Source organism: Micropterus salmoides, unplaced genomic scaffold, assembly GCF_014851395.1.
Source record: "Micropterus salmoides isolate LMB-PRFRI ecotype aquatic unplaced genomic scaffold, ASM1485139v1 Ms_hic_scaffold_22, whole genome shotgun sequence".
Taxonomy (NCBI): domain Eukaryota; kingdom Metazoa; phylum Chordata; class Actinopteri; order Centrarchiformes; family Centrarchidae; genus Micropterus; species Micropterus salmoides.
Window position 1 is genome coordinate 8,071,170 of NW_024041373.1, and position 27,189 is coordinate 8,098,358.

The 27,189-nt window shown below is 40.3% G+C and overlaps 1 protein-coding gene across 1 annotated transcript; it reads left to right on the forward strand.

The window, feature by feature from the left end:
- Positions 1-31: 31 nt before the first annotated feature.
- si:dkey-192p21.6 (uncharacterized protein LOC565246 homolog) lies at positions 32-25,836 on the forward strand. Its single transcript, XM_038738005.1, has 18 exons — positions 32-854; positions 1,189-1,283; positions 2,487-2,608; positions 3,605-3,723; positions 5,647-5,716; positions 5,816-5,882; positions 7,713-7,795; positions 10,798-10,874; positions 11,865-11,895; positions 14,168-14,328; positions 16,684-16,796; positions 17,012-17,133; positions 17,754-17,877; positions 17,981-18,067; positions 19,523-19,600; positions 22,687-22,757; positions 23,830-23,942; positions 25,315-25,836. Exons 1-18 carry the CDS (start codon positions 431-433, stop codon positions 25,494-25,496), a joined length of 2,139 nt encoding a protein of 712 aa, XP_038593933.1. The 5' UTR covers positions 32-430; the 3' UTR covers positions 25,497-25,836.
- Positions 25,837-27,189: the final 1,353 nt, after the last annotated feature.

Genomic DNA, 27,189 nt, shown 5'->3' on the forward strand with positions numbered 1-27,189 from the left:
ACTGCTGATAGGTTACTCTGTTGTTATATCTGTTGCACAAGGCATGGGTGAGGCCAGCTTTTGTGATTCGACACCAAGGCCAGTGCAGCAGTGTTTGCTGTGTGATGAAAGGATGAAGATACTCTTATACACTCTTTAATCTATTTTATATGGTATACGCACACACAACTTAAGCTTTAGAATCATTTTTCACCATCAGTGATGTCTCAGTTCACCAGGACAGCAGATTTAAAGCAAGCTCTGCTCTTCAGCTGATGGAGTTCATGTCAAAGGTTAATGAGCTGCTCCTGTGAGATTGCCCCGGTGAACTCATCTGTCACAGTGAGCGCTCAGGGAAATTAACTGGTTAATGAAATGAGGAGAGGGAGAGTTGTGACAAGTGATCAGCATTTAACGGTTGGCTGGATGGGGAAATGGGAATGTTATGTGAATGAGTGTTTTGGTTAGAAAGGAAGGCAAGTCATTAGATTGGAGTCAAATGGTTATATATATTAGTTATGTTGCTTATCTGTCTGGCTTCCACATTAATACACATGCTCACTCAAATAAGCGTTTTAAACTTGTAAAGTGTCTGTTTTCATCATTCATTCTTATTTTATCTGTTATCTGTACCACATACATATTGTGGACTAAAAGTCCTTCGAAAATGTGCATCACAAACCAGATAAAAGGAACCACCAACCACGCATGCATGCTGCCCTTTGACCGCTTTTTATGTTGGCCCGAGTGTTATAAAAATGGGTATTGTAAGTGGCTGTTTTCAAACAGCAACATGGAGCCCAGGAAACTGCTACAAGCCAGTCTAACTTTGTTAATCCTTGCAACCAGCAGCCATGGAGGGCACTTAACTTCAGGTGAGTCTTCTGTGATTCATTAGTGGTAGAAGTGGATCATTCTGGGTCTTAAACAGTCATGGAGTCAAAAGTGTTCCTGTAGCGACAATTTGACACAAGAGTCTACTAAAGCTTAGCTACTCGTTACAATGTTTGGTTTTCATAATCATGGTTAAAATTAAATTAGAATAAATGGACATGTCAGTAGAAAGAGCACTTAGTCAATAGTATCGATTCAGTGTTATGATCTTGTTGGTGACAGCAATCTGATATACCCTTCAGCTATCTTATATTTATGATGTACAAAAAGCTTAGTGTACCGGCTGTAAATCAGTGCTGTTTTGAATGTATGCAGGGCCAGCTCTGAAAATGGATCAGGCTTTGTTAACATTTCACAACCAGCTGACAAGAGAAGTGCAGATCTTCTTCACGTCCGATTACTGCTACAAGGTAAAGAATATATATATGTTTATATACTGTCTCTGTTTGTGTCTATCTGTTTGTCCAGGTTTATTTTACTTTTTAGGAAATGAGCACATATGTCAGCAAAATTACTTAAGTTATATACTTCTATGGATGTGTCAGCTTTCGTGATGCACATAGAGCAGACACTGTAAAACACTGTGACCTTCATGTTACTCACCCAGATCCTTCTTGTTCCTCAGTCCTCAATCACTAGAAATGTTAAAGGGGTACTTAAGTTGGGGGACTCACATGAGACAGATTTTTTTAAAGAATGGTCAACATGTGTGATACCCCGACTTTTAGTACCTAGTATGAGTCAAGCTTCACAAACACTGGATCCTACATATTCCACGGAGCAACACAGTAGCAACTTTAATCAGAGCTCCGCTGCCTGGTAACTGTCCACGTTTTTAGGGTTAGGGTTACCCACCCTAACACACATAATCAGTTTGTAATGCACTCTCTCTGTTAAAAATCTCATGTCAGGTTTACTCCTTTATAACTAGTAAACTGGAGTAAAATTGATCACTGTAGTGACACTATAATAGACTTTCAGGGTATAAAAGAGAAGCATCAAGTCAATTTTACAAGTGATTAAATCTACTATTTACCTGCCTTTTTGTATGTACTTCTAAAAGTTGCCTGCTTTTCCAACCTCTCAAGTCCCCAATGTTTTTAGCTTGTGATCCTTTAAAACAAATTAACAAATCTTCTTTGCAAGCCATTGTCACAAGTTATGGTCTTACTTAGCATTTTTTAACAGTTAAGAGTCATTTGTCCTTTTAGATTGTTTCATTTGAAGGATTGGAGTAGAGGAAACCTTGTATTTCACAAGGAAATTCAGAAAAATATACCTAATTTAGCAAGAAATGTAGATTGCTTATTTTATCTCGACAAGCACATTGTCTTCAGTGAATCCTTTGCATTGCCCTGCACATTGCACTTGTGGACATGTTCCTTTTTCTTTTTTTTTTTTTACATATATTATTTTTTCTGCTTTCTGTTCTTTTAGCACAGCCATAGGAGCAAGCCACATATTACTTATGTATCTTTCAAATAAAACCTTTCAATACTTATTCCTTTAGTTGTCATGACCCCATCAGATTTGGCTTGAGACTACCCACCCATTGCTCCTGACTACACACTTCCTGATGGTTTTTAAGAGTTTCACCTGTTTTTACTTCTCAGTGTGTGTACCAGCATTTGGCATCTGTGAAACCCAACAACAACAATGCATCTGCGATTATCAGCACTAAATTCACTCTGACTATGCGAGTGGAATCACAGACCAGGAATGCAACTCTCTGCAGGTAACATATTTAACATTCCACCAAAGCATTGATAACATCTAACCAGCTGTTTATTTCACCTACGATGCGCAGAGGTAGAAATGCTGATTTGTTTCCTCTTTACTCATATTACTCTGCCTGTGGGAGTGTGTTGCTGTTGTTTCCAGGCATGAAATAGTGTGGTGGCATCCGATGATTGCATCAGCAGTCCGCAAGATTATTTACAGAGCTGGGGGAGTAATCCTGACCTGCTTTCTGGACCTGAGTGATGCCCTCCTTTAAACTACCTCGCTGGGTATTGATCAGGAGCCTTTTTGGGGTTAATAAGGCCTGGCATTTCAATATTGATGAAAAGGGCTCATTAAAGCTTCAAAGCTACATGTCTTGTGGAAACCTCAGTAGGGACGTTAACTGGAGGAGACAGTTGCCATGTTTATAAACAATCAGGATTGACAAGACAGCAGGGCAGAGGTTTCCATTCAGGGGTCACCTGTAAACATGGTGCGGGAGATTCGGTTGCAACATGACATGCCTCTGGTGCTTTTTCTTGCCCTCTCAGAGGTCTGGTCTTGTGCTGCCTGGATCAATGCTGAGGTCTCTAACCAGACGGTGATGCTATTGATTTCCTATTCCCCTTTGAAAAAACACTCCAAGTGATAGCTAGTATGGCATCCCAAGAGTGGATCAATGTAAGCGTGTAATGCGTGTGTTGTTTGGGGCCTGAAAGTGCCCATGTTGACAGAACAGAGAGAGGCACTTTAAGTCTGCAGACACTAGGTGGTGCTCCTGAGCTTCACCTGTGTTTTAAAACTAGAAGTATCAGAACTAGATAGGGAGAGCCTTTTTTAAAACAGTCTGGTCAAGAAAACAGCAGCTGTTGGTGAAAAAAAGTCATTTAAACTGTGCTTCTACAGGAATATTATTTCAGAGTGGCTCAGATAAAGACAGTCTGTAGTTTTATGTGCTTTTAAAAGGAAGTGTGTCTCAATATTTGACTTTTTTCACTTTTGGATGCAGGTGGAGTCAGACATATGGAGAAGGTGGACATTACTCTATTTGGATCCAGATGTCAGAGGCCCCGAGTAAACCCAGCTGCACGCACACTGTCGATAAAACCCCGAACAATGCATACCTGCGTAAGTGCACAACACGGATAAAGAATGCAGGATGATGAAATTCAGTAATCACTCGCATAGTAACTGACACGAGAGGGAACGTGATCGCTTTGGTGAGACGGAGTGACAGCAAAAGGACTCGTGTCCACTCTGAGCCCAAACCTTTGATCCACTCTCTATTTAATTGAGTCAGCAAAGAGGAGAATCACTTGACTTGTCCACATCTACTGAGCAGCAATTCTCATCTATCTCTTGGGACATGATGTGTATTGATCAGATAAGACATGCTTTCTTGAAAAGGGATAAAAGAAAAGCTTTTCTGTTTGTTTTGAAGGCCTGGCTCCACGCGAGGAGGATTGTGGGTAATACATTAGGGAGTGTGGAAGGATTAGGCCGTAATGGGATTTTGAAAGCGTCACTCTCCATAATGTACACTCTACTTAACAATATTGCAGATTATGTTGTAGATCAGACTTTTAAGGCCAAGTAGCCATTATCCAAGCAGATATATGGTCAGTGTGACTGCACCCCTCACGGTATGATGAGCTTCCATTAGCTCCACAGACCGGTGATTATACAAACTCCCCATAGGACTTGCTCAGCTTAAGTAATGGTCTGGTCAGCAACTCAAGACAGGTTAGAGTTGCCTTGTTAGGGAATTTCAAAGTTTACTTCAGAGTCTCAGATTGATTGGCCGCGGGGCTTCATGAGGTCATGTGTTGGGTATTCTTCAAGGATATGTTTCTGTGCAGCTGCTATCAGATCCACCTTTTAATCATGTTAGTACTGTATTCTGCATTGTACCACAAACCACAAGTCACCTGCTGAGGCCCTAATTCTCACAAAGAAATCCACAATATCGACTGCCATTAAGTGTTTGTTCGACTTTAGCAAACATATTGATGAATTGAACTTAATCGAGTTGTTCTGAAATGCCTCCATTCATTTCCTATTTATTCTGGCAACAGCTAATAGCGTGAGCATGGCTGTTTGTAGACGGCTAGTGTTGTTTCGCTTTGTGTGCTGAGAGCTTTATGGGGTTTTTATGAGATTATTACGCCAGAGATGCCATGACTTTTCCTAAGCAATGAAGTGACCACTCTTTGTCATAGTGTGGATTCAGCTCAGGTTAAAATGGCTTCTTTATGTTTGTTTTTCCAAACACAATCACTGAGCGTACTGCCCCCATGTTTCCTGTACTTTGACGCAAGAAGACCACGCTGATATCTCCTGAGTCTATGTGTTATAGTTTTATAATCAGTAGTAATGCTGGTGATGATGGGTGAGCAATAATGTAGCAAACTTGCATTTCAGTTTGCAGAAAAGAAGTTCAAAATTAGATTATGCTGTATTTAGCATCCTTTATGTTGCACTATTATCTAAAATTTCTATCTACATAGTGCATTGATACATTTGTTCCTTAAACAATGAATGAATAAGCTTTATCCCAATCCATGTTCTATGCTCTGGGTAGATTTCTTTATTTCTACAGCAAGTAAAAGAGATCTCAGCTGCAGCATTTGGTGCCCTTTCATACTGTAAACCTTATCTTGACACCGCTCCGATCTATGATGCCCTCTGGCTGACCAGCACTTTGTTTTCTTGTCCTTGTTCCAGTGTAGCCTTACATTTTCCTATTTGGACGCCAGCAGGGTTAGATTACCCAGAGTGATTGAGATGAGTTGATGGGTCGACCAAGAGTTTTCCATTTGGTTCTTGTTTGTCACTTGGGGGATCCCCTTTGACACTGGTTGACTGACAGAGAGCCACAAGGGAGTCCAGAGGCGAGTAAAGCTGATGGTTTGGACTGATTACCAGGCCTATTCTGACAGAGATGTACAATTTAAAGGTCCTGACATGGACTTCCAGACAGAAAGACTATGACGTAGGGTGGTGCAGTCTGATCACAAAATGTCCATTTGTAAAGATTTTCTTATTTTCCAGCTCTTCTGGTGGCAGCTCTCTTACTGGCCATGATCACTCTCTTATTTGTTGTGGCACCCTATATCTGCAGGTACCCATATGTATTTTATCATCCACAATGAAAATACCATTCTGCACTGATTCCTCTTCCATCAGAACCAGGCAGCCCAAACTTTTGTTCTGTTTACAGGAGGCGTTGCACATCAGCATTTATTAAGATCATTTGCTGCCAAGGCCCACAGTCCGCAGTGGATAATGTAAGTAAAATGCTGCTTCTGAAATTCCATTAGATTCATTTCTTAATAAATGCAACGAGACAACGCAGATGCATGCTTTGATAGATTTGATTTAGATCAATCATAAACCAATCAAGTGGTAGTCTGGTAAGATACTAAAAAAATGTTCTAAATGTACCATTAAACCCGCTATTTTGGTCATTAACACTGTGCATATGAAAAAAAAAATGGAAGACTTTGTTACAGTTGGTGTCTTTATCGATGAAATTTCCTTTTCTGTGCCTGGAAATTAAATCTTACAGAAGAACACATTTCTTCACTGCAATATATGATTGACTTTATGCTTTTTTTTTGTAAGCAAAAGTCAACATTGCCTTGATCCAACAGTTACATTGCATTATTTTCATTGGCCAACAACACAGCCTGAGAAACATACCAAAATTGCTCAGAGACTCCAGTCATCAAGCCGTTTGGGAGACACTAATGGAATGATTGATACAAATGTTAGCAGAGCCAATTGTACAGCAGACTTACATGGAAGCGGCAGAGCGTTGTATCCGTCCAATCATCTTGCTTGATGGCAAGAGCTGCTGTGTATTTTTGGTGAGCATGAATGGCTCCTCTCATTCTTCCAAGCAAGACGTCTCTGTCCTCCATATGCTGTCTGGATGGCATGCAGATCCATCATAACATATTAGTGCTGGTGTCTTCCTGCTCTGGCTCTTTAAACTGCTGCATGGAGGCCAGTGATGCAGGCTAATCCAACTGAGGGGGCAACAGGCCAGAGTAATCTCAATGCTGCCTTCACAGGGAGAAGGAAAAAGAGGCGCCGCCACACAGCACAGAGGATGACCCAGGACAAATAGATGCCCAATTTTTTGAGGAGTTCTTACCAGTGGGGCACTTTTGATTTTTGGTTTTCTCAACATTTCTTCATCTTAGAACAATTATAGTTATGTAAAATCTTCCGACAAGTTTGGATATGTAGTTGCTACATGCCATTTTATGTAGGCCTATTTCTAAATGTGTCCTCTTTCTAATCTCTCTGCTTTTTTTATTTCAATGTTAAACTATAGAGTACACAAAACAATGTGACCACTTCAAGAGAAAGAACTGTAATTATAATGTAATCATATTTAATCACTGCTACAAAAGAGGGTAATTTTAAACTTAATGGCAATTAGCAGAACTTGCCAGCTATTAAAAGAGGTATTTTATCAGCACTTTGATATTAAAGTGTTCAAAGTAAAATGAGGCAACTAATTGGAAAAAAATAACAATATTTAAAGCTGCACTAATCAATATTGTTACATTAGCAATGGCTCACTTTACACTACCTGCCCAACACCAAAAGATAGACAGACAAAGTTAACAGTTACCCAGTGAACATAGTGCACCGTTTTAAAAAAGAGAGCTCAAGGGAGAGTGAATTTTGGACTTACATTCACCAGGTGGCCAGAAACACGGCTCCAAATGAATGCTAATGTTGCTCTGCCTGTCTGCTGGATGTGTGATTGGGTAAAGTTTTGCTAATACTCATCAACTTTATGAGGCCATCATTGTTGTGTTTACACTTTGTTCCTCTGCCCCCAACTGCCTCTTAATATTACTTTAATATGTTAATGAATAGGCCTGAAAAAGATAACAAATGCAAACAGAAATCAGCTGCATCAACAAAAAGAAATAACAGTCACAAGTTGAAAAAACAGACATTCAACCTCTACTTAAAGTAGCCATAAATTGGGAATTGACAAATGTTGCTTCTTGCCGTACAAGTTTACATGACCCACACTGGTGTCTGGTTATTTAAAAGCCAGAGTTCTGACAATATTTTTTTCCTACTCCCTACAGGACAGACCACAAGCTTGTGAAGCTGAGCACAATACCAGTAAAGCTAAGCCATCGCGTCTGCGCTCACTGGACACTTTCCGAGGGTATGTACGCCATCAACAACCATCCTGTTTATCAATCTATCAGCACATGCGGTTCGTTCACATGTTTCACAAGTCTTTTTAGAACAGTTTGAGGCATGATGAAGATCTACAGGCCCGGCATAATGAATAATTACAGGGGTCACAGTCTGGCCACATGCTCCCCCAAGCTTTTGTTATCAGGCGGTATAGCTTTGGGCAGGATTGCTGATATCAGTGCGTCTCGGGTTTGGAACAGTGTGTTTCTGTTGGACAGGAGTGATGCATGTGATTGAATCTGGGCTCCCTGCTAGCCTTAATTGTGGCCTGGGGGTAGACACAAAGCACGCCTCTCTGGAAACAGGATGCTGGTGTGGCTTTGACCTCCCCCTTGCCAAATAATTGATGTAATAATACCGTCAACATATCAGCACACATCCACACGGCCGTAGATCTCCTGCCAAAATGGACAGCAAGAGGAAATCCAGCTGCACACAGGCAGTATCCAGCAGACGATTGGCATCTTCTTCATCTGTGGCTTCCTTTTGGATGAAAAGCCATCTGAAACCCACGTGCATATGTGCTCAATTCTGAATACCACATAGTTTTATTTAGTTTGGAAGTGCATGAGTACTAGCACCAGAAAAAGGATACATTTCGATTTCATTCCCCTTCAGTTACACTTTGTGCCGCAGTCCTGTTCAATCTTATTAGCTGAAAAATCACTCCAGGGGTTACAAATACTTGTCACATATTGACGTCCTGATTGGTAATACTGGAAATTCTCATACCTGACAACACACTTAATCAAACTGTGACTCAGCGCTCAAGATTAACGCTGCGTGTGCTTCCTCAGCCCCGTGACTTATGATCCATACCCCTGATAAGTAACAACTTTCTACAGAGAACAGACACATCAGTCATCTGCCATAAATGCTGAGACATTTCTGAAGGCAAAAGGATTTTCTTCTGAGACGAAAGATTTTTCTGATCATTGCTCAGGCTCGGCTGACATGATATACAGAGAACAGTAGGGCACGGTGGCACGTTAATTTTTCTAAAAGGATTTGGATTTTAATCTTGTGCCACACTGCTAAAAGCCTGTCGCTTGTTTCCTTACTGCTGAAAATTGCACTGTCAGTGGTTAGCAGTTACTATACTGTACAACAGAGGCAACAACTATTACAGCAAAACAGTGGATCGTCAGTTCCATTTAACACCAGGTGGCCGACTCATTCTGTGCCTTATTTTGACTAGGCTCCAAGTTTTCCTCCGATTCAGTTTCAGATATGCTCTGAAGTTTGACCTCAAAGAAAGCAAAACCTTGGCATTTCCAGTCAAGTATTAATTTATTGTGACTAAATAAGGTGTCCATGTACTTGATATGGCCACCACAGAAGGTAACTCAATATTCTGCAGTGATAGAGTGTAACTATCCATTTGCAACGGGGAAATGTTCTAAGCTAATACTCTAATTGGTAATGCATGTACAGTGATTCAAATCAAAGAAGTCCATAAGCGTCTATCAGTGAGTCATAACCACTTATCACTGCTGCAAGAAAGACACGTCTGTCTGTAATCTGTTAGCTATAAATCGTGAACACTGATTCCCAGACATGAATTAAGTCTATTACTGAAGTGACAAATGTTCATTGGAGAGCTTCACAGGGATATTTACAACTTGAACCTGATTAGGAAACCAAGAAACAAGCCTGTGGCGCTTCAACCTGGACATGATCTTATATTAACTTTGGGGTGACATAAAGCAAAGTGATCTCACTACCCATATTAATTAAGCATTTATAGTTTCCCTTAATCATAATTAGCAGCCACTAGTGTCACATGTGTGTAGCATTTCTAATGTAATCTGTTATCTTCCCTAAAATGGAGCTTGCATTCACAATCAGACACCCAAAGTGTTTTGATTAAAACGATGGCCAATAAGCCCTGATATTGCAGTGATTTTTACCAGGTCTCATCTGGCTAGTGATTTAACCTCTTTGTCTTTGTCACTATGGCGACTAATGGATATGTTTGTCAAAATTTCAATGATAGCCTATGTGTGTGTGTGTGTGTGTGTGTGTGTGTGTGTGTGTGTGTGAGAGAGAGAGAGAGAGAGAGAGAGAGAGAGAGAGAGTACATGGACACATGCAGCAGGGTTTACTCTACTTTAATAGCCCTTTTGAGATGATAGTGGCCGATTAAAATCTTGTATCCGCAGGTTGGGGCTAAAAGAGCTGTAATGGCTTTGGTGCACCTCTTAATTGAATCTAAGCAGAAAAACAAGAGGAGGCAGAGGTAGACACAGTGCACCTTATCAGGCAGTCTTGTTCTTAGAGGTTGTCCTAATCTTGTTATGGTTCTTAAAGACCCCCTCATGATACTTTTTTCCCTATTTGATTAAATAACACTTGAATCAAAAGCATAAATTCAAGTATTTAGTATGGTGAAAGGATTGAATCTGCCCTCAGAGCAAAACTCTGTAGACCACGCAACCATTTTCATTCCCCCACAAGTTTGTGCTGTGTATTGGCCCCCACCCATTTTCGGACATGCAACGCGAACACCATTTTCCCTCCAATGTCTGATTCAGTGAAGCACTCCATCACGTGTGCTGTTTTTCAGCAGCCTTGGCCAGTGCTAGTATAAAGTGTATCATATATTAGACGCAAAGTCTTTAGTCAGCACTCCTGCTTGAGGAGATCCAGAGGACAAGTGTTCATTTCCTGAGTGATTCATAATGCTTAGATTGCATTACCTTGCATTTGGAGTGTTACAGAATAAAAAGCCCCTCCTCTTTTCTCTTAAACTTGAATTCAGAAGTTAATATTGTGTCAGATGTATGTAGCAAGATTGTAATAACACCGTTGGATATGAATGTTTTATTCTGTATTTCATCTATTTATAACAGTTAACCATTTTCAACCATATTTCCATTTTAGTCCACTACATGAAGGTTAATCCCAGTTGTTACTGATTTAGCATACAGTGTAATATAGTGCTTACTCAATGTTCTGTCTTTGTAGGTTTTCCCTGACCGTGATGGTTTTTGTGAACTATGGTGGAGGAGGCTACTGGTTCTTCCAACATGCACCCTGGAATGGTTAAGTATAAGACATACACAAAAATACAAAATTAAACAAAACAAAGGGTTATCCTGCAGCTTGTGTAGTACAACCTGCACCCTTATAACAATTTGAAACTCTTTAATTTTGCTTCCCTTCATCTGCATCTGCAGTTAAATTAGATTTAATTAGCTGAAAGGACCAACAGTTTACAGTGGTTGTTTCATGGAAGGAGCAGATACTTCAGTCTTTAATGTACACCTTCTTTCACATGATGCCAGATAGGAAATTAATGTGTGAACTTGAGGCAATCATTCAATGGCAGCAGTCTCCTCACCATGTCTGCAGCATTTTCTGACCTGTTGTCACTAATTGTGATGAATGCAGTCTCAAACACACAGAATGCCATTCCTCAAACCAGCCAAATCAAAGGCACAATCCATAGATTTTTATTGTTATTAACAACCAGGGAGGAGACGAGAAGGAGGAGGGATGAGTTTTTAAATAGCAGCTGGGAGAATATGGGAGGGGGCATTGAATGTGTGCTACTTGCCTCTTGCAGCAGCCACTTTTGAGGAACCCTGGAGCAAGGCACCTCTGACCCAAAGAGACAGCCGAATCCCTTTTTCTTGGTTAATGAAAGTTTTTTTTTTTAAAGTAAAAATGTCACTGCAACCTTTTATGAAATCCATGGCATTGTTTAGGGGTGTTCTCAATTTAAATTGTGTGTTAGCCTCTTTGCCACATCTAAAAGGGTGTATTGATTTCAGGGGTGGTTTGATTAATGTTCTCTTTACTGCAGGGCTGCCACTGTCACAGGAGTGTGGATTTTTTTTTTTTACCTTTTCAAAATGGAAAGTTAATGATAGGAACAGCACTTTAAGGACATAACATTGTTCTTTATTCATCTTGTAGTCAATTAGGATTACAGAGATTAGAAAAGGGCAAGAAATGTGAATTCTGTATAATGGCATCAATTTCAAGTGTCTGTGTTTATTGATATTAATTTATGTCTGGATTTGTTGCAGGTCTAACTGTGGCAGATCTTGTCATGCCATGGTAGGTTTGATACAAGGAGACATTTTCAGTCGTATTTAATATACACAAATATGCATATTTTTGTACACACAATAAATATACAGTGCCTTGCGAAAGTATTCGGCCCCCTTGAACTTTTCGACCTTTTGCCACATTGCAGGCTTCAAACATAAAGATATAAAACTGTATTTTTTTGTGAAGAACCAACAACAAGTGGGACACAATCATGAAGTGGAACGAAATTTATTGGATATTTCAAACTTTAACAAATAAAAAACTGAAAAATTGGGTGTGCAAAATTATTCAGCCCCCTTAAGTTAATACTTTGTAGCGCCACCTTTTGCTGCGATTAGAGCTGTAAGTCGCTTGGGGTATGTCTCTATCAGTTTTGCACATCGAGAGACTGAAATTTTTGCCCATTCCTCCTTGCAAAACAGCTCGAGCTCAGTGAGGTTGGATGGAGAGTGTTTGTGAACAGCAGTTTTCAGTTCTTTCCACAGATTCTCGATTGGATTCAGGTCTGGACTTTGACTTGGCCATTCTAACACCTGGATATGTTTATTTGTGAACCATTCCAGTGTAGATTTTGCTTTATGTTTTGGATCATTGTCTTGTTGGAAGACAAATCTCCGTCCCAGTCTCAGGTCTTTTGCAGACTCCATCAGGTTTTCTTCCAGAATGGTCCTGTATTTGGCTCCATCCATCTTCCCATCAATTTTAACCATCTTCCCTGTCCCTGCTGAAGAAAAGCAGGCCCAAACCATGATGCTGCCACCACCATGTTTGACAGTGGGGATGGTGTGTTCAGGGTGATGAGCTGTGTTGCCTTTACGCCAAACATAACGCTTTGCATTGTTGCCAAAAAGTTCGATTTTGGTTTCATCTAACCAGAGCACCTTCTTCCACATGTTTGGTGTGTCTCCCCGGTGGCTTGTGGCAAACTTTAAACGAGACTTTTTATGGATATCTTTAAGAAATGGCTTTCTTCTTGCCACTCTTCCATAAAGGCCAGATTTGTGCAGTATACGACTGATTGTTGTCCTATGGACAGAGTCTCCCACCTCAGCTGTAGATCTCTGCAGTTCATCCACAGCGATCATGGGCCTCTTGGCTGCATCTCTGATCAGTCTTCTCCTTGTATGAGCTGAAAGTTTAGAGGGACGGCCGGGTCTTCGTAGATTTGCAGTGGTCTGATACTCCTTCCATTTCAATATTATCGCTTGCACAGTGCTACTTGGGATGTTTAAAGCTTGGGAAATCTTTTTGTATCCAAATCCGGCTTTAAACTTCTCCACAACAGTATTTCGGACCTGCCTGGTGTGTTCCTTGTTCTTCATGAAGCTCTCTGCGCTTTAAACGGACATCTGAGACTATCACAGAGCAGGTGCATTTATACGGAGACTTGATTTCACACAGGTGGATTCTATTTATCATCATTAGTCATTTAGGTCAACATTGGATCATTCAGAGATCCTCCCTGAACTTCTGGAGAGAGTTTGCTGCACTGAAAGTAAAGGGGCCGAATAATTTTGCACGCCCAATTTTTCAGTTTTTTATTTGTTAAAAAGGTTTGAAATATCCAATAAATTTCCTTCCACTTCATAATTGTGTCCCACTTGTTGATGATTTATGTTTGAAGCCTGAAATGTGGCAAAAGGTCTAAAAGTTCAAGGGGGCCGAATACTTTCGCAAGGCACTGTATATATATACCATGCCACGTTCAAAGTGTTGTTGGTGCCAGTCTGAGTATTTCTACTGGGATTTTCACACACAGCCATCTCTAGGGTTTACAGTGAATGGTACAAAAAAGAAAAAATGGTGTGAGGGATATTTTCTTGGCACAGTGGGGCCCTTAGTACCAACTGAGCATCATTTAAACAAGACAGCCTACCTGAGTATTGTTGCTGACCTTGTCCGTCCCTTTACGACCATCTTCTGATGGCTACTACCAGCAGGGTAATGCACCATGTCACAAAGCTCAAATCATCTCAAACTGGTTTCTTGAACATGACAATGAGTTCACTGTCCTCCAATGGCCTCCACAGTCACCAGATCTCAATCCAATAGAGCACCTTTGGAGAAGTGGTGGAACGGGAAATTCACATCGTGAATGTGTAGCCGACAAATCTGCAGCAACTGTGTGATGCTATCATGTCAATATGGACAAAAGTCTCAGTCACAGTTCTGAAGGCAAAACGGGGTCCAACCCGGTACTAGCAAGGTATACCGAATAAAGTGACAGATGAGTGTACATATACCTGTTTTATTGACATAACATTGTTGTTTCTTCCAGGTTTGTGTTTATTATTGGGACTTCTGTAGTGTTGGCTCTCAGATCCATGCAGAGGAGAGGAGTGAGCCGCCTGCAGCTGCTGCGCAAAATCACCTGGAGAACAGTTGTCCTCCTGATGCTCGGCTTCTGCTTCCTCAACTACTCTCCAAGAGACGGACCACGTAGGTGCAAAATATGTACATTACGTGGATGTGCTTGTTCTTTACTTTTTGGTTGTTCTATACTGTGAAAATTATTAAAACACAGACTCTGGCATGTCTAATAATATGTCCGCATATAACACGTACAGTAGTGTAAAACATTAGCACCGCTGGAGAACTGAAAGAGGCTTTTCTTCTTGTAAAAATTCAGCTCAGTAAAACAAACGCCATTTTCTATATGACGTACATTAAACAAGTTTGACACAGATTCTGTAACAAGTCCATTCCAGATTAAGTCATATAGACCTTCAACAATTTGTCAACTAATCAATTAGTCAATCAAAAGTAAAGTAAATTAATTTTGATAACGGATTGATTGTTTCGTTCATTTCTCAGGAATAAATGTAAAACATTTGATGTTAATTTTCTCATCTTAACATTGTAATAAACTGAATATTGAAACAAGACATGCATTAACATTAGCTTGACTTTCAGGAAATCGTCATGGGCATTTTTTACTATTTTCTACTGTAGACCAAGTGAATAATCGATGATGTCATACCAGATAGGAGTAACATACAGCCTGAGTTTGGTATGTTCATAATATCCACAACTCTTGAAGTCAGGTGACAAAGACAAAATATGTTGTATGTGTTTAGATCCAGATTTGTGATAAAAGCCAAAGCTGCAGGCCTGGGTCGAGGTTAAAGCAGGCTGAAAATCCCCATTTCACCATCTGGGGATGCACAGGGCGCCCTTCACACATTAGCCATCCCCAGTGCTAATGGACTTTCCTGGGTGGATGTCTGCATAACTGGGTTAACAAAAATATTGTTATTGTGTGTGCAGTCTTAAAATCTAGCACCAGGGGACGTTTAACACAGGCAGATTGAGCAAAAACAACCGCTGTGGTAATGGACAATTACAAACAGATAGTGTTACACCCTTCAGCCCCATGCAGCTGCTGTAGAGGCTGCTGCTAGAGCTGATCATAACAGCACAGTGAATTTTACCATAAACTGCAGCTTTGCCCTCTGTCTCCAAGGACGTCCTCTGCTGTTTGGTTGCAGGGTTTGATCTAATAAGAGAATGGAGTCGTATCACCTCAATATGTTAAACCATGTCAATGTCAGACGAGACAGAAGAAGGTGTTAACCTTTGAAATTAACCATGAGTCATTTCAAAAAAACGCTGCTACGGTTAGACTACGAAGTCACCATCAAAGCACTGTTAAAGACCTTGAAACTCCATTTCATCTACTTTGTTGGTTTAGAAAAGTAAAAAGCACTTGATGTAATGTATTCCATTAGATAAATTCAAAAGCACATTGTGGTGAAGCTAAAAACATCACTTTTTCTCTTGAATCCTTAGATGTTGACGTTTTCGACAGAAAAATATTCTTTTGCTTAAGGTGACAGTGTTATCTCTGACCATTTGACAGTGTTGTTCTTTTTTTGGATGGTGACAAGTAACAGAAAAGATCAATCAGATGAAGATCAGATAGTCAGATTCAAACCCCTACTGTTGAGTGGCCTTTTTTTGACTCGGCTATTTGCTCCACTTTATGATGGCTTTATTCAGCTTTGCTCACTTCCATAGAATCATTATTTTATTCAATCTATCACTGAAAGTACTCATAGATGGGAAGTAGACAGCAGAGCTTTCACTTCCTAAATGATATTGAACGTCTCAGTTTCACACATAAACTGCATAAATTGATCAGAAAGTGAAACGAAATATGTTACAGTTTCCCTTAGTTCACCTTAAAACTTGACTTTTAGGATGTTTTTTTATTTAAGTGACAATTTTGTTGGGGGCAGAGAGAAATTATCTTGGTGAGGGTGTAACCTGCAGAATTAACAAATGTGTCATAAGTAGGAGCTTCCTCTATTTCTGTGAAATGAGAGATATCCGTCTCTTATTTGATTTGTCTGGATCAATGATTGGGATAACACTGTTTTTATGGCACTTTGTGCGGCAAAGAGGTTTTCAATTAACTAATGTGTAGATTACCATCAATCTCTCAACCACAGACCAATCCTATCCTTCCAAATTTGTGGAGACCGAGCGATAACTTGGAATCTTTGATTAGCTTCCCACATTCTTGACAGGTCCATATCCTGAAGGCTGACACCATTTCCCAGTGTGTCCTGCTGTCCATCATCCTCCCTCAGGAAGTAGCAGCAGTGGAATAATTGAGAAGATGTTCTCATGATATAAATGATCAATTTCCTGATTTATAATTTGCTCAAATCAGCAGTAACTGACCTCTGAGTTTTATCTGTACTTGTACCTGAGTTGTAAGTTCATATATTCATCATTGGGCATTAAAGCGCACATGAGGGCTCACGCTGTGTGTTGTTGACTGTGTTCCAGTGTCTTGGTCTTGGCTGAGGATCCCTGGAGTGCTGCAGCGTCTGGGCTTCACCTACTTTGTTTTGTCTCTCCTGCAGACTTTCTGGGGCCAGAGAGAAATCCCTCTGAGAGCGGTGAGCAGCTCTGTCAAGTTCACTTTGGTCTGTCATTGCACACCAGAGAAAAAAAGTCCAACCTGGAACAACGCATTTATAAACAGCTAAATTGCTGTGTGCTCCTTGGTGTCCTTTGTATTAATACTAGGATAACTGCCCAAACATAAACCAAAAACAGCTTAATGTTAAAACAGTGTCCATAAGACTATTTTAAGTTAAACTATGTGATGCAGGATCACTGGTGGAACCCTGTCCAAGATGTGGTCCTTTATTGGCCACAGTGGCTGATTATCATCCTGCTGGAGACTCTGTGGCTCTGCGTCACTTTGCTCATGCCTGTGCCCAACTGCCCCACGTAAGTCCAAGCAAGGCTCCCACTGACCCTACATACCACTGAGTCCAACCTACTGATTAATCCACTGTACACATATGCTAAAACGTGTAAATGTCACCCATCTCTCTGTGCTGAGATAATCTCCATTTGGGGCTGTTGCTGCAGCAGAGGTGTTAGTGTGCGCCTTGTGTTGCTGGTGTTATAAACCACTGTGATTTATGGGCCTGTGGTGGATGCTTCAGAGGGCATAATTAGCCAATCTCAGTTTGTCATGTGCAATAAGAGGAGTAGAGGCAGAGGATCCATCTTCCTTGCTCTGTGTCTTCTGCTCAGTGCTGCTTTTTGTGTGTTTTTTCCCCCATTTCTGTAAAATAGTAGCGCTTTTTCCCACAGCTTTGTTTAGATTATTTTTTTTTTAACAATGTGAGGATGTGGGGTGAACACTCATACAAAGCTTGATCTTTGCCGTCTGATAGAAGAACCTGCCTGAGGAGATTCCTATGTCTCATGTTCCTAAAATTCCTTTTAAGCCTTGCATTTATTTTTATTGTTTAATCCTTTATAATTATTTTGTAACATGTTCAATGCTACAAAGTGTCTTATTCTTTTAATACTGATAAAACTATATTGTTTGTTACCAGAGGGTATTTGGGAGCTGGTGGAATTGGTGATAACGGCCTTTACCCTAACTGCACAGGAGGTGCAGCAGGATACATTGATAAATGGATGTTTGGTGATAACATGTACAGATACCCCACATGCAAAGTAAGACCTTTTTTCACACACCATTCATTATTTTATCAAGCTATCATAAACAGGTGGAATTAAGAACATTGAAACAATCCCCTTCTTATTGCTTTTTTTATAGGAAATGTATCACACCACGCAGCCCTTTGACCCAGAGGGCGTTCTGGGTACAATTAACTCCATTGTCATGGGATTCCTGAGGATGCAGGTAAGATAGATCATTTATTTCCCCTGTATGATTCAACAAGTGGTACAAGAGTATTTCTACTATTTCTACTTAGAGTTTTTTTTAAGTGTCCATAAAATTCTGTGGTCATTATTTAGTTTTACTACTTCTTGGTAACAGGAGTAATGTTCTCCATGATGCTTTATTTTGCAGAAAAGGATAATTACTGAATATATGAAGGCTACTTAAGGGTCAGACCACCCATTAATTGGTTTTATGATATCTGACATTTCATCTGTGATTTTCAAACCATTTTAAATTCACGCTAGAAAAACTCCTACTTTCAGGAAATCATTAAAGTCAATCAGAGATTTCACCATTTTCATAGGGAATAAATGTTAAGTACAAAGGCTTTCCAATGAAAACTGTGGAAACATATGGTTTTGTGTTTTATAAATGTCTATCTTAATACTTACAAGATAAACAAAATTTCATTCACCTCCATTGTACTTGAATGTTGATAGAAACTTGACATTTTAGAATCTCAGCAGGTCTCTAGAGGCCACAAGAAGTAAGTGAGAAAACAAATGTTTTTGTGATTTGGGTGAACCGTCCCTTACGTCCTCACAACACGGGCCCCTGATTGGCTGAGAGCAGCAGCTTCTTTTATTTAGCGGAACCATTGGAACCTTGCTCAGTATTGGATTAATGATTAAATGCAGAAAATAAATTTAAATGATTGAATCAGTTGTTCAGAGACAAACCAATCAGAACTATGTGTAGTTATGATCTTAATCTGAATTGATTATACTTCCAACATTCATACATGTGATCAAACAGGGGGAAATATTTATGCCAGAGCTGCTTTACATAAATTATCACTTATGATAAATGCTTTAATAATTTAATAATAAAACGTGTCTTAGACAGCGAGACAGTTAACTCTGTACTTGAATGAAGTTTATGTGAAAGACTCTTTCCCGCCTAATTGTAAGTGCACAGCTGCCATCCTTTATTGACAAAATGTTGTCAGAAAGTGGGGAGAGAGCTTTTGGTCTTTAGACCTGAGTCGGGGACAGTGTCACTTATAACCATTTGTGTTGTGGGAAGTTGCCATGCTAAAGCAGCCACATTGCTCAATTCCCAGTGGGTGGTTAGCACTGAGCCCTTCAGTCAACAAGTCCTAGACGACATGCCAGGTGTCTGCTGCCCTCCTCTGTGTTTGCCCATGCTAATGTCCTCAGCTGAAACATATTCATCATCACCAAATTAATCAGAGGGTGCGGATGACTTACATCCCACATCTGGCTCAACAGGATAGGAGAAATGTGACCGCCACGTCAGGGACACGGCATTGACACCCACATCCCAGGCCTATTTGGTTACCCAAGGGCAAATACATGGACACCCCGGTTGGTGTTTACATGGTATTTCTCATTAAATGTATGATTGAATGAGTTGTGGTGACTGTGCTTATCTCTGTCTCCTTCTCCACAGGCTGGGAAAATTATCATTTTCTACAAGGGGATGAGCGTCCACATCCTCATTCGATTCCTAGTGTGGGCCATCATCCTGGTACGTTGTCATCATGTGGAGGTTTTAAACACAGCCGGTAAAGTAAATGAGTATAAATGTCAATGATAATTTAAAAGCAAGACAACAAATCACTTTAAAACATCGTCCTGCTTCCATGACTCACACAGAGCTGAGCACTTTTATGGTCTTGCGGTTTTACATTGTCTTTGCAGGTACATGCTGTTTTCCAGCCACTCGAGTATTAGTCATAGCTGCCGAAGCCGTTAATTAGCAGGACTTAGTAGAGGACATGTGTGTGTGATTTCAGTACAATTAAACAACATCCATGTGTGGCTGTGTTTCTGGGCAGACATGGGTATCCAACACCTCAGGGGGATACACTCTGTCTCTCATTGCCTGTGTGCCTCAATGCTTGCTCACAAATGGTATAACAGAAATAAATGAAAGTCAGAATAAAAAGATACATTTCTTCATGAATGTGCTCAGATAGCATTTGAGGTCATATTTGTTTTGGATCTGTGCTCATTCTGGGTGGTCTGAAAACACAATAAGAGGCAAGCTGGCCTCTATTTCATTTAGAGGGGGAATGTGTCCCACAGGGAGAAGCATAGTGTTATACGAGATGGCCCATTTTGCATTTCTTCATTTGCTGTTAGTCTGTTCTAACGAGATTGACAGATATCCGTGTAGAAAGGCCAGGCTTTGCTGAACTGTGCTTGGCCACTGTTATTATGTACATACAGTGAGATGCGCCAGAGATGTAGCTTGTTTGCAAAACGGGGTTAGTAGGAGCCTGCATGCAGTGGAGGCAGACATCCTGAACTGGCAGTGCTGTGAGCTGGAGTGATGATGGAGCTGATAGAGCTGGCTGGATCACTCAGCCTTTGAAATCATACTGTGCAGGATGAAAAGAAGGGGCCAGGAGACGCAGCCAGATAAAAACACACAGAAACATTTACAGAGCCTATTAAGTTGAAATTAAGTAGTATTATTATGTACTTTTATGTAATTGTAGGCCTAGAAATCAGGTTCTTAAATAAATAAATAAATAAAATTAAGGAAACAATTTCAGTCATTACTTTTTCTTATCCGTACAACATCTGCCATGTATGTTTGTTGCGTCAAATCGTGTTTATTTGTGTATCCCAGCAGCTCCATTAGGCTACATTTAGGCACAGCGATGCTTTGAGCTAAATGTTAACATTAGCGCGCTAACATGCTCACATTGACAATATTAGCATGCCAATGTTAGTGGGTATGTTTACCATGCTGATCATTATAGTTCAGCATGTTAGCAAGCTAACATTTGCTAATTAGCAAATTTTTGACTTTATGGTGGCGCTAAAGGAGAAGTCAGTGGATCACCAAAGTCTTTTAAGATTCGTCACCTGGGTACCACGAGTGTCTGTAACAAATGTTGTAAGGCTTTTTGCTGTTAGCATGGCTAAAAATTGCAATTAAAAAAAACAACAACAGTATCATTATCCAGTAGGACTGTAATAGGTCCAATATTAATGTAATAAATACCATATAAGAAGTCAGAGGAATCGGTCTTTTGTGTGAAAAATCCTGTTCATATGTGAGAGTCAATTGAAATTCTGTTGTGAGAATTTAATGTCATTAACCTCAATTCCTAAATGACAGATCTCCCTATTATGTCTCCAGGTGTTGAATCTTATTGACTATCATTGTGGAGAAAGGGACTGGAGCGAGGTGAAATAAATTAGATCCATTTGGCTTCTCCCAGAGGCACAGAGTGATAAAGTAACACATGACGAAATAAATAAACATTAGGCTTTCATGTTTTTCCACTGTATCTCAGGGTTCACCGGTTAATACTACATAGATGATGTGGATACTCAAGATAATGATTTTGGAGACATTATATTCAGATTCATACAGTGTTTAGTGGTGGATCAATACATGGACATAAAATCCTGGTTAACTGAAATAGAGAATAACAATTAAAATAGATTTTCTCACATTGAATAGTCAACTTTAGAGAGCTGGCATTTTTTTATTGATTCTGTGAACAGATACAGACCATGTGTAAAGTATAAATACAGTATATAATCACCCCACCACGTGTTCTGCATATGTATATTTGCTTTGGTTTATCTCAGTAGCTAAATCTATTTTTAGCCCTACAAATGTTTTCACCAACAAAGAAAGCAAAATTAGTTTTAGTGATTGGCCTGCTGTTGATATTGACTTTTCTAATACGATTTCACCTCAGAGGGGAGGCAGGAAGCAGAGCTGAACTGCCTCTTGTTTCAGACATGTGCTCTTGACATTAGCTGGTCTCCTCAGTGGAGGAGGGAACTCATTTCTGCACCCACCAACCACAGGATTGATATTATGCACAGGAGGTTTGAAAAGAACAGAAAGTGTTGATACAGTAAACTAGAGGCCAGGTTTATCACTACAGTTCACTGTAGTGTGATTTCTGTGGCAGATTGAAATTCAGAGACAGCCATGCATCTTCCTCCTAATAAACAACAGCCCTTGTTAATTAAAGTCCAACGATCAGGCTCCAGAAGTGAGAGATTGAAATTGAGCGATTGCCCCACATACCAGCCCCATCCCACATCCTGCTGCCTGGATAGCCTGGAGACTCAATCCAGCCCCGGCTAGGCTATTTCCACACCATCGATTCTGTCATCTATACACATGATGGATATCCACCTAACAACCATGTTTGGATTTTGATCCTCTGCCCTGGGTTCTCTGTGGAGCATAACATGTTTCCTCGAGTATCTAAATCATATGTAAAGGTAAATAGATGAGACAATAAAAGCTTTTATTGATGTAGCGTTTTATCAGTTCATACACAGTTCCTCTGTATCATGGTTGATAAGGCTTTGGACAGCCTGGCCTCAAATGGGTGTGACTCTGTAGGTGGCTCTCTTTGAGGAGCACAACATTCCAGTGTGGATGATCAAATTGGCGTGTCTGCAGTCCGATATTGTGTGTGTGTGACTTGATAGACCTTGTTTATCCAACTCTCATATAATCGTTTAATCTGCCGGATTTGCTTGATTCTGTTGCCTCACGTTTTAGCAGCCCAATACAGCTTTCTTTATCGCCCTCCATCGATTTGAAATCTGTTTCATTTCCACCCTTAGGGAATCTCTGCAGCCATCCTTTCTAAGTGCACAAGAGATGGAGGATTTATACCTGTCAATAAAAACCTTTGGTAAGTGCTTCCTGACCCTCTAAATCCAGCCACTTTTCCTCACAAAAGAAAGGATGGGTTTCCAACAGGCACAAATCAAGGCTGCTAAAACACGCGTTTACTTACCTCTAACGACAGCTACGACTGTAAATAATCACCCGGGCTGTCAGGAGTGTGAGGTGGAGCAGTTATACATCCTCCCAACATGATCACTCTTCCTTATGGCTAGAAAAATAAAGGGTGCTTTATCTAGCACTCACTGCACATTTTACCAGCCTGGCGTGATGGAATGGGATCAGGCTGGGAGAAAAGTATCTATATAACCACAGTGTATTCTAACTGCTCCCAAACCATCATACACTTTTTTGGAGAAACAAGGCACAGCATTTTGATAAATGTAATGATTTTGCATGAAATACAGTAAAATTACTACCTCAAATTACTTTATGACCCATGCATTTGTTCCACTCCCACATTCCCGTTAATATGATGTGAATCATTTTAATGTTGCAGCAGGAAGAATACCATTTCATCTGTGATGTGTAAGCAAAATCTTCTTGATGTTCCACAGGGGCCCCTGCTAACACTGCGCTCATCCCTCGCCATTACCTGCCTGGCTTTTATAGGCAGTTCATCATGCACAGGTTATTGAGCTCTTGAGTACGAGTCCCTGCCTGGATGTCTAGAAGTAATTAACTCCCAGCCAAGAGTCCTTTTTGGCCCCACTTCAGCTGAGATAAAAAAAAATAAAAAAAAACGCCCACTGCAAAGAGGCTCTGTTAGGCAGCCATTTTACATCAGATGATATTACATCAAACATTCTTGCACTTAGGAGCAGACAGGGACATGGTTGGCTGGCACGGCTCCACGCAGCACGTGCCAAGGATCCACTGCTGATGCTTTAGACCAATCCAGCAAACTGTCCCACAGTTGCGAGACCTCTGGGTGTTATTTATCTGCAGTACAGGATTGATAGACTCTTTAAACCCATGTTTACACCGTACTGCTAACATTTTAGTGATGCCCAAATGTGCAGAGTATAATGTTGTTGTTGTTGTTGTTGTAAAGTGTTGCTGATGGGCTGTTTCTCCAGGTCGCTGTCCTATGTGATGTGTTTGGGCTGTTTCTCCTTCTTGCTGCTGGGAGGCATGTACTTTATCACTGATATGAAGGGCTGGTGGGACGGACAGCCATTCATATACCCAGGTACTGTTTATTCACAAATCAAAGGGCTATTATGCTGGTGTATAAGCTCTGGTTATAATAAAAATCACTGTTCACCAGATGGCCACAAACATGACTACAAATGAATGCTCAGGTTGCTCTGTGTCTGCTGGGTGTGTAGATAGGCAACTGTTTGCTAACAAGCCAACTTTAAAGATGATAATATATCTTTTGTATTTATCTTGTTTCTGTTGCCACAAAGTGGCCAAAATATCAGTTAATGCAGGTTTAAAGGAAAGTTGTGATACATTTCGGCCTGGGTCTTATTCTCACATTTGCAACCGTTTTGACAATGATTTAAACTAATTTTGACATAAAACAATTTAAATTGATTTTCTCAGAATTCAACGTAAACGGTAAACACCCTAATTAGCCCCCTGGATTAGCCATTGTAGCTAACATGGGGATCTACTTACAGGCAACTTGCCAGCTGTCCATTCATTATCTAACATCAGAAATGATTTATCTAAAATTAAAGTTTATTTTGAAAACTTTGGGTTTTTTTTTATTAGATTTGGATTAGATTCAACTTTATTGTCATTATGCAGGGTATGGGTACGAGCTAATGAAATGCATTTAGCATCTAACCAGTGCAGAAATATAGTGTTTTATACAGGTAAGTGCAGGTATGCTGCATCTTACAACATGTACAGTGGAGATACACAGATATTAAACAGTATATGTGAACATATTAAAATCGTATAGAGGAGAAGTGGACAGAGTTAGAGAATGGAGAGTTTAAATGTATGGTTGTATATACAGTATGCAACAGCATGTATGCATTTGGTAAGGTGCAGAGTATAACAATGTATACACACATAATATATATACAGTTGGTTATATATTCAGTAACATGTAGGGGTTTAGTCTGTGCAAAAACATGGATAGCGCAAATACGTACTGTGAGCAGTGTCAGTGCAGTGTGAATGCAAAGGTGGTATATGAATGAAGGTGTGAAATTAGTAGGCTCCTGTATCACCTGCCGGATTGGAGTAGGGTAAAAGTCCATGGTTAGGGTGAGAGACATCCTTGATGATGTTTCTTGTACTTCCCAAGCAGCACATGTGAATGAGATTTGTCAATATGCTCTTAATGCCTACAGCTCTAGAAGTTCACAGGGATCCTGGGACACAGGTGAACTTTCTTAAGGCTCCATAGGAAGCAAAGGCACAACCTCTTGCCCCAATATACTTATTTTGTCTGAATTCACATTTTCCAAATCTCTGCAGCAGAGGCAGTGAGTGCAAAGTAGCATCACTGATGAAGAATAAGACCCGGGTTGAGAAATATTCCTTCAAAAAAGAGGTCCCTTTCAATAACAACTTGTGTCTGTCTCTCCTCCTCTCCCCCTTAGGGATGAACTCCATCTTTGTATATGTTGGCCACTCTCTCCTGGGTTTCTACTTCCCCTTCAGCTGGGAGATGCGCTTCCAGGAGAGCCACTGGGAGTGGCTCTTCCAAAGCCTGTGGGGAACTGCACTGTGGGTGCTCATTGCTTACCTGCTATACAAGAAGAAATTCTTCCTCAAAATATAAACTAGGATGATTACTGTCCCTTTTTCTGTCTGTAGATGTCATTATCTTATTTTTCAATTCTAAACCAACACTATTCATGGTAACATAATATAGATTATTATAACATCTGTGGACAAAACTCTGAGCCACTGTTCTTGGCTCAGTCTATTTAGTGAACTTTTCTAGTTGTTATGTACATGCATTTGAATGATATCCAAGCCATATCCAAGCCATCTGACAAATCAAGCAGCTGAGAGGAAGCGCTTAAAGTTTTTATCAAACACAAGCTGCAGCACAGTGAAAAAAACTATGAAAATGTTCTTCCATGAAACCCATTAAACCCCACCCAGTTTCTAAAGGAGATGTCTGATCCACTGTCATTGTGGGCAGCTGAGGATTTATTTTTTGCCACTTGTTTTGTGCACTGAATAGACTGATTAAATCAAATATACTGAGGTGGTACTTAACAAATTAGGCCGAGTGATTCCACTACACACCAGGCCAGCCATTATGAGTCTGTTGCCATGGCCACTCCTCTTTCTGTGTGTATGTCTGTGCGTGCGTGTGTGCCGGTACCATCTGCTGTCCAAGTGACAATACTTTAATAGGGGTCAAGATGCACAGCTCACACAGGAGTGTCATTAATGGGACAGACACCTCTTGCACTCATTGTATTAGAAAATCAGGGAAATTACACAAATCCAATTCATCAGAGAACAACGCCGAGCCTCCCCCAAGAGCCTGAGTCCATTACACGTTTTACATTTTATATATTTAACACACAAAGCTACTTACCTCCTGAAAGGGCTTTATTTTCACACTTGCATTATAATATTTCCACATGGTTGACAGTTGAGTTGAGTGATTTATATATATTTTTGTATACATGACAGTATTGAACACGCTCAGATCAGTGTGCCATCAGGTCAGGTGCTGTGTGGATCATGAAATGACCATCTAGTTAATGAAATGAAACAGCAGCATGCTCTTCTTTTTCAGAGTGAAATCATATTACACACTTCTCAGAAGCCGTAATAACATTGCGTACTATGGTGTAGTGGTTTTGGTAATTGTTTTATGAACAGAAGTTGTTCTTTGAATCCCTGCAGGTGCATGCTGCCTTCTTGAACAGGACTCAAGTCCATAATTGCTTTCCCAAACTACTGTGCCAGCAATGGGAACGCATAGCTGCATCTTCATGAGATGAAAATTGAATCAATACAGACTCACTACAGAGGTCTAAAGATATCTTTTGTGTATGTGCATGCAATGATAGAGCTTTGTATAAAAGTATAAGCATTTAGCTGACTCATTCTGAGTGGCATGCAGTAACTGCATAAGCTCAAAACCCATTAAACATCACAAGTAGCTGTTATTAAAGATCAAAAGGGTCTAAATAAGAATGTCCAGACAGTGGAAGTGATGAATATTCTGCTTATATTTCAGATTGAATTTCTGCTGAACCCAGGCTATAGTGCACTAAACTTGTTGTCGCTCAAGCATTGTCAGAAAAAAGCCCATAAGATATCTTGTGGTTCCACAGGCCATGACTACACCACCACATTTCCTTGTCTTTATTGATCCTCATTGTGTCTCAGGATACCTATAGTCTGTCATATGGAAACTTTATCCCAGATACAGTGTTCTCATGCAGCATGCATGCAATGATCCCCACATTCTCCCTTGATACATCATTCATCCTCATATATGGTGT

Coding starts and splice junctions, on each gene's coding strand:
- si:dkey-192p21.6 (XM_038738005.1), top strand. CDS start 431: ATGAGTGTTTTGGTTAGAAAGGAAGGCAAGTCATTAGATTGGAGTCAA. Junction 3,724..5,646: donor CCCGAACAATGCATACCTGC/GTAAGTGCACAA, acceptor CTTATTTTCCAG/CTCTTCTGGTGGCAGCTCTC. Junction 5,717..5,815: donor GTGGCACCCTATATCTGCAG/GTACCCATATGT, acceptor TTCTGTTTACAG/GAGGCGTTGCACATCAGCAT.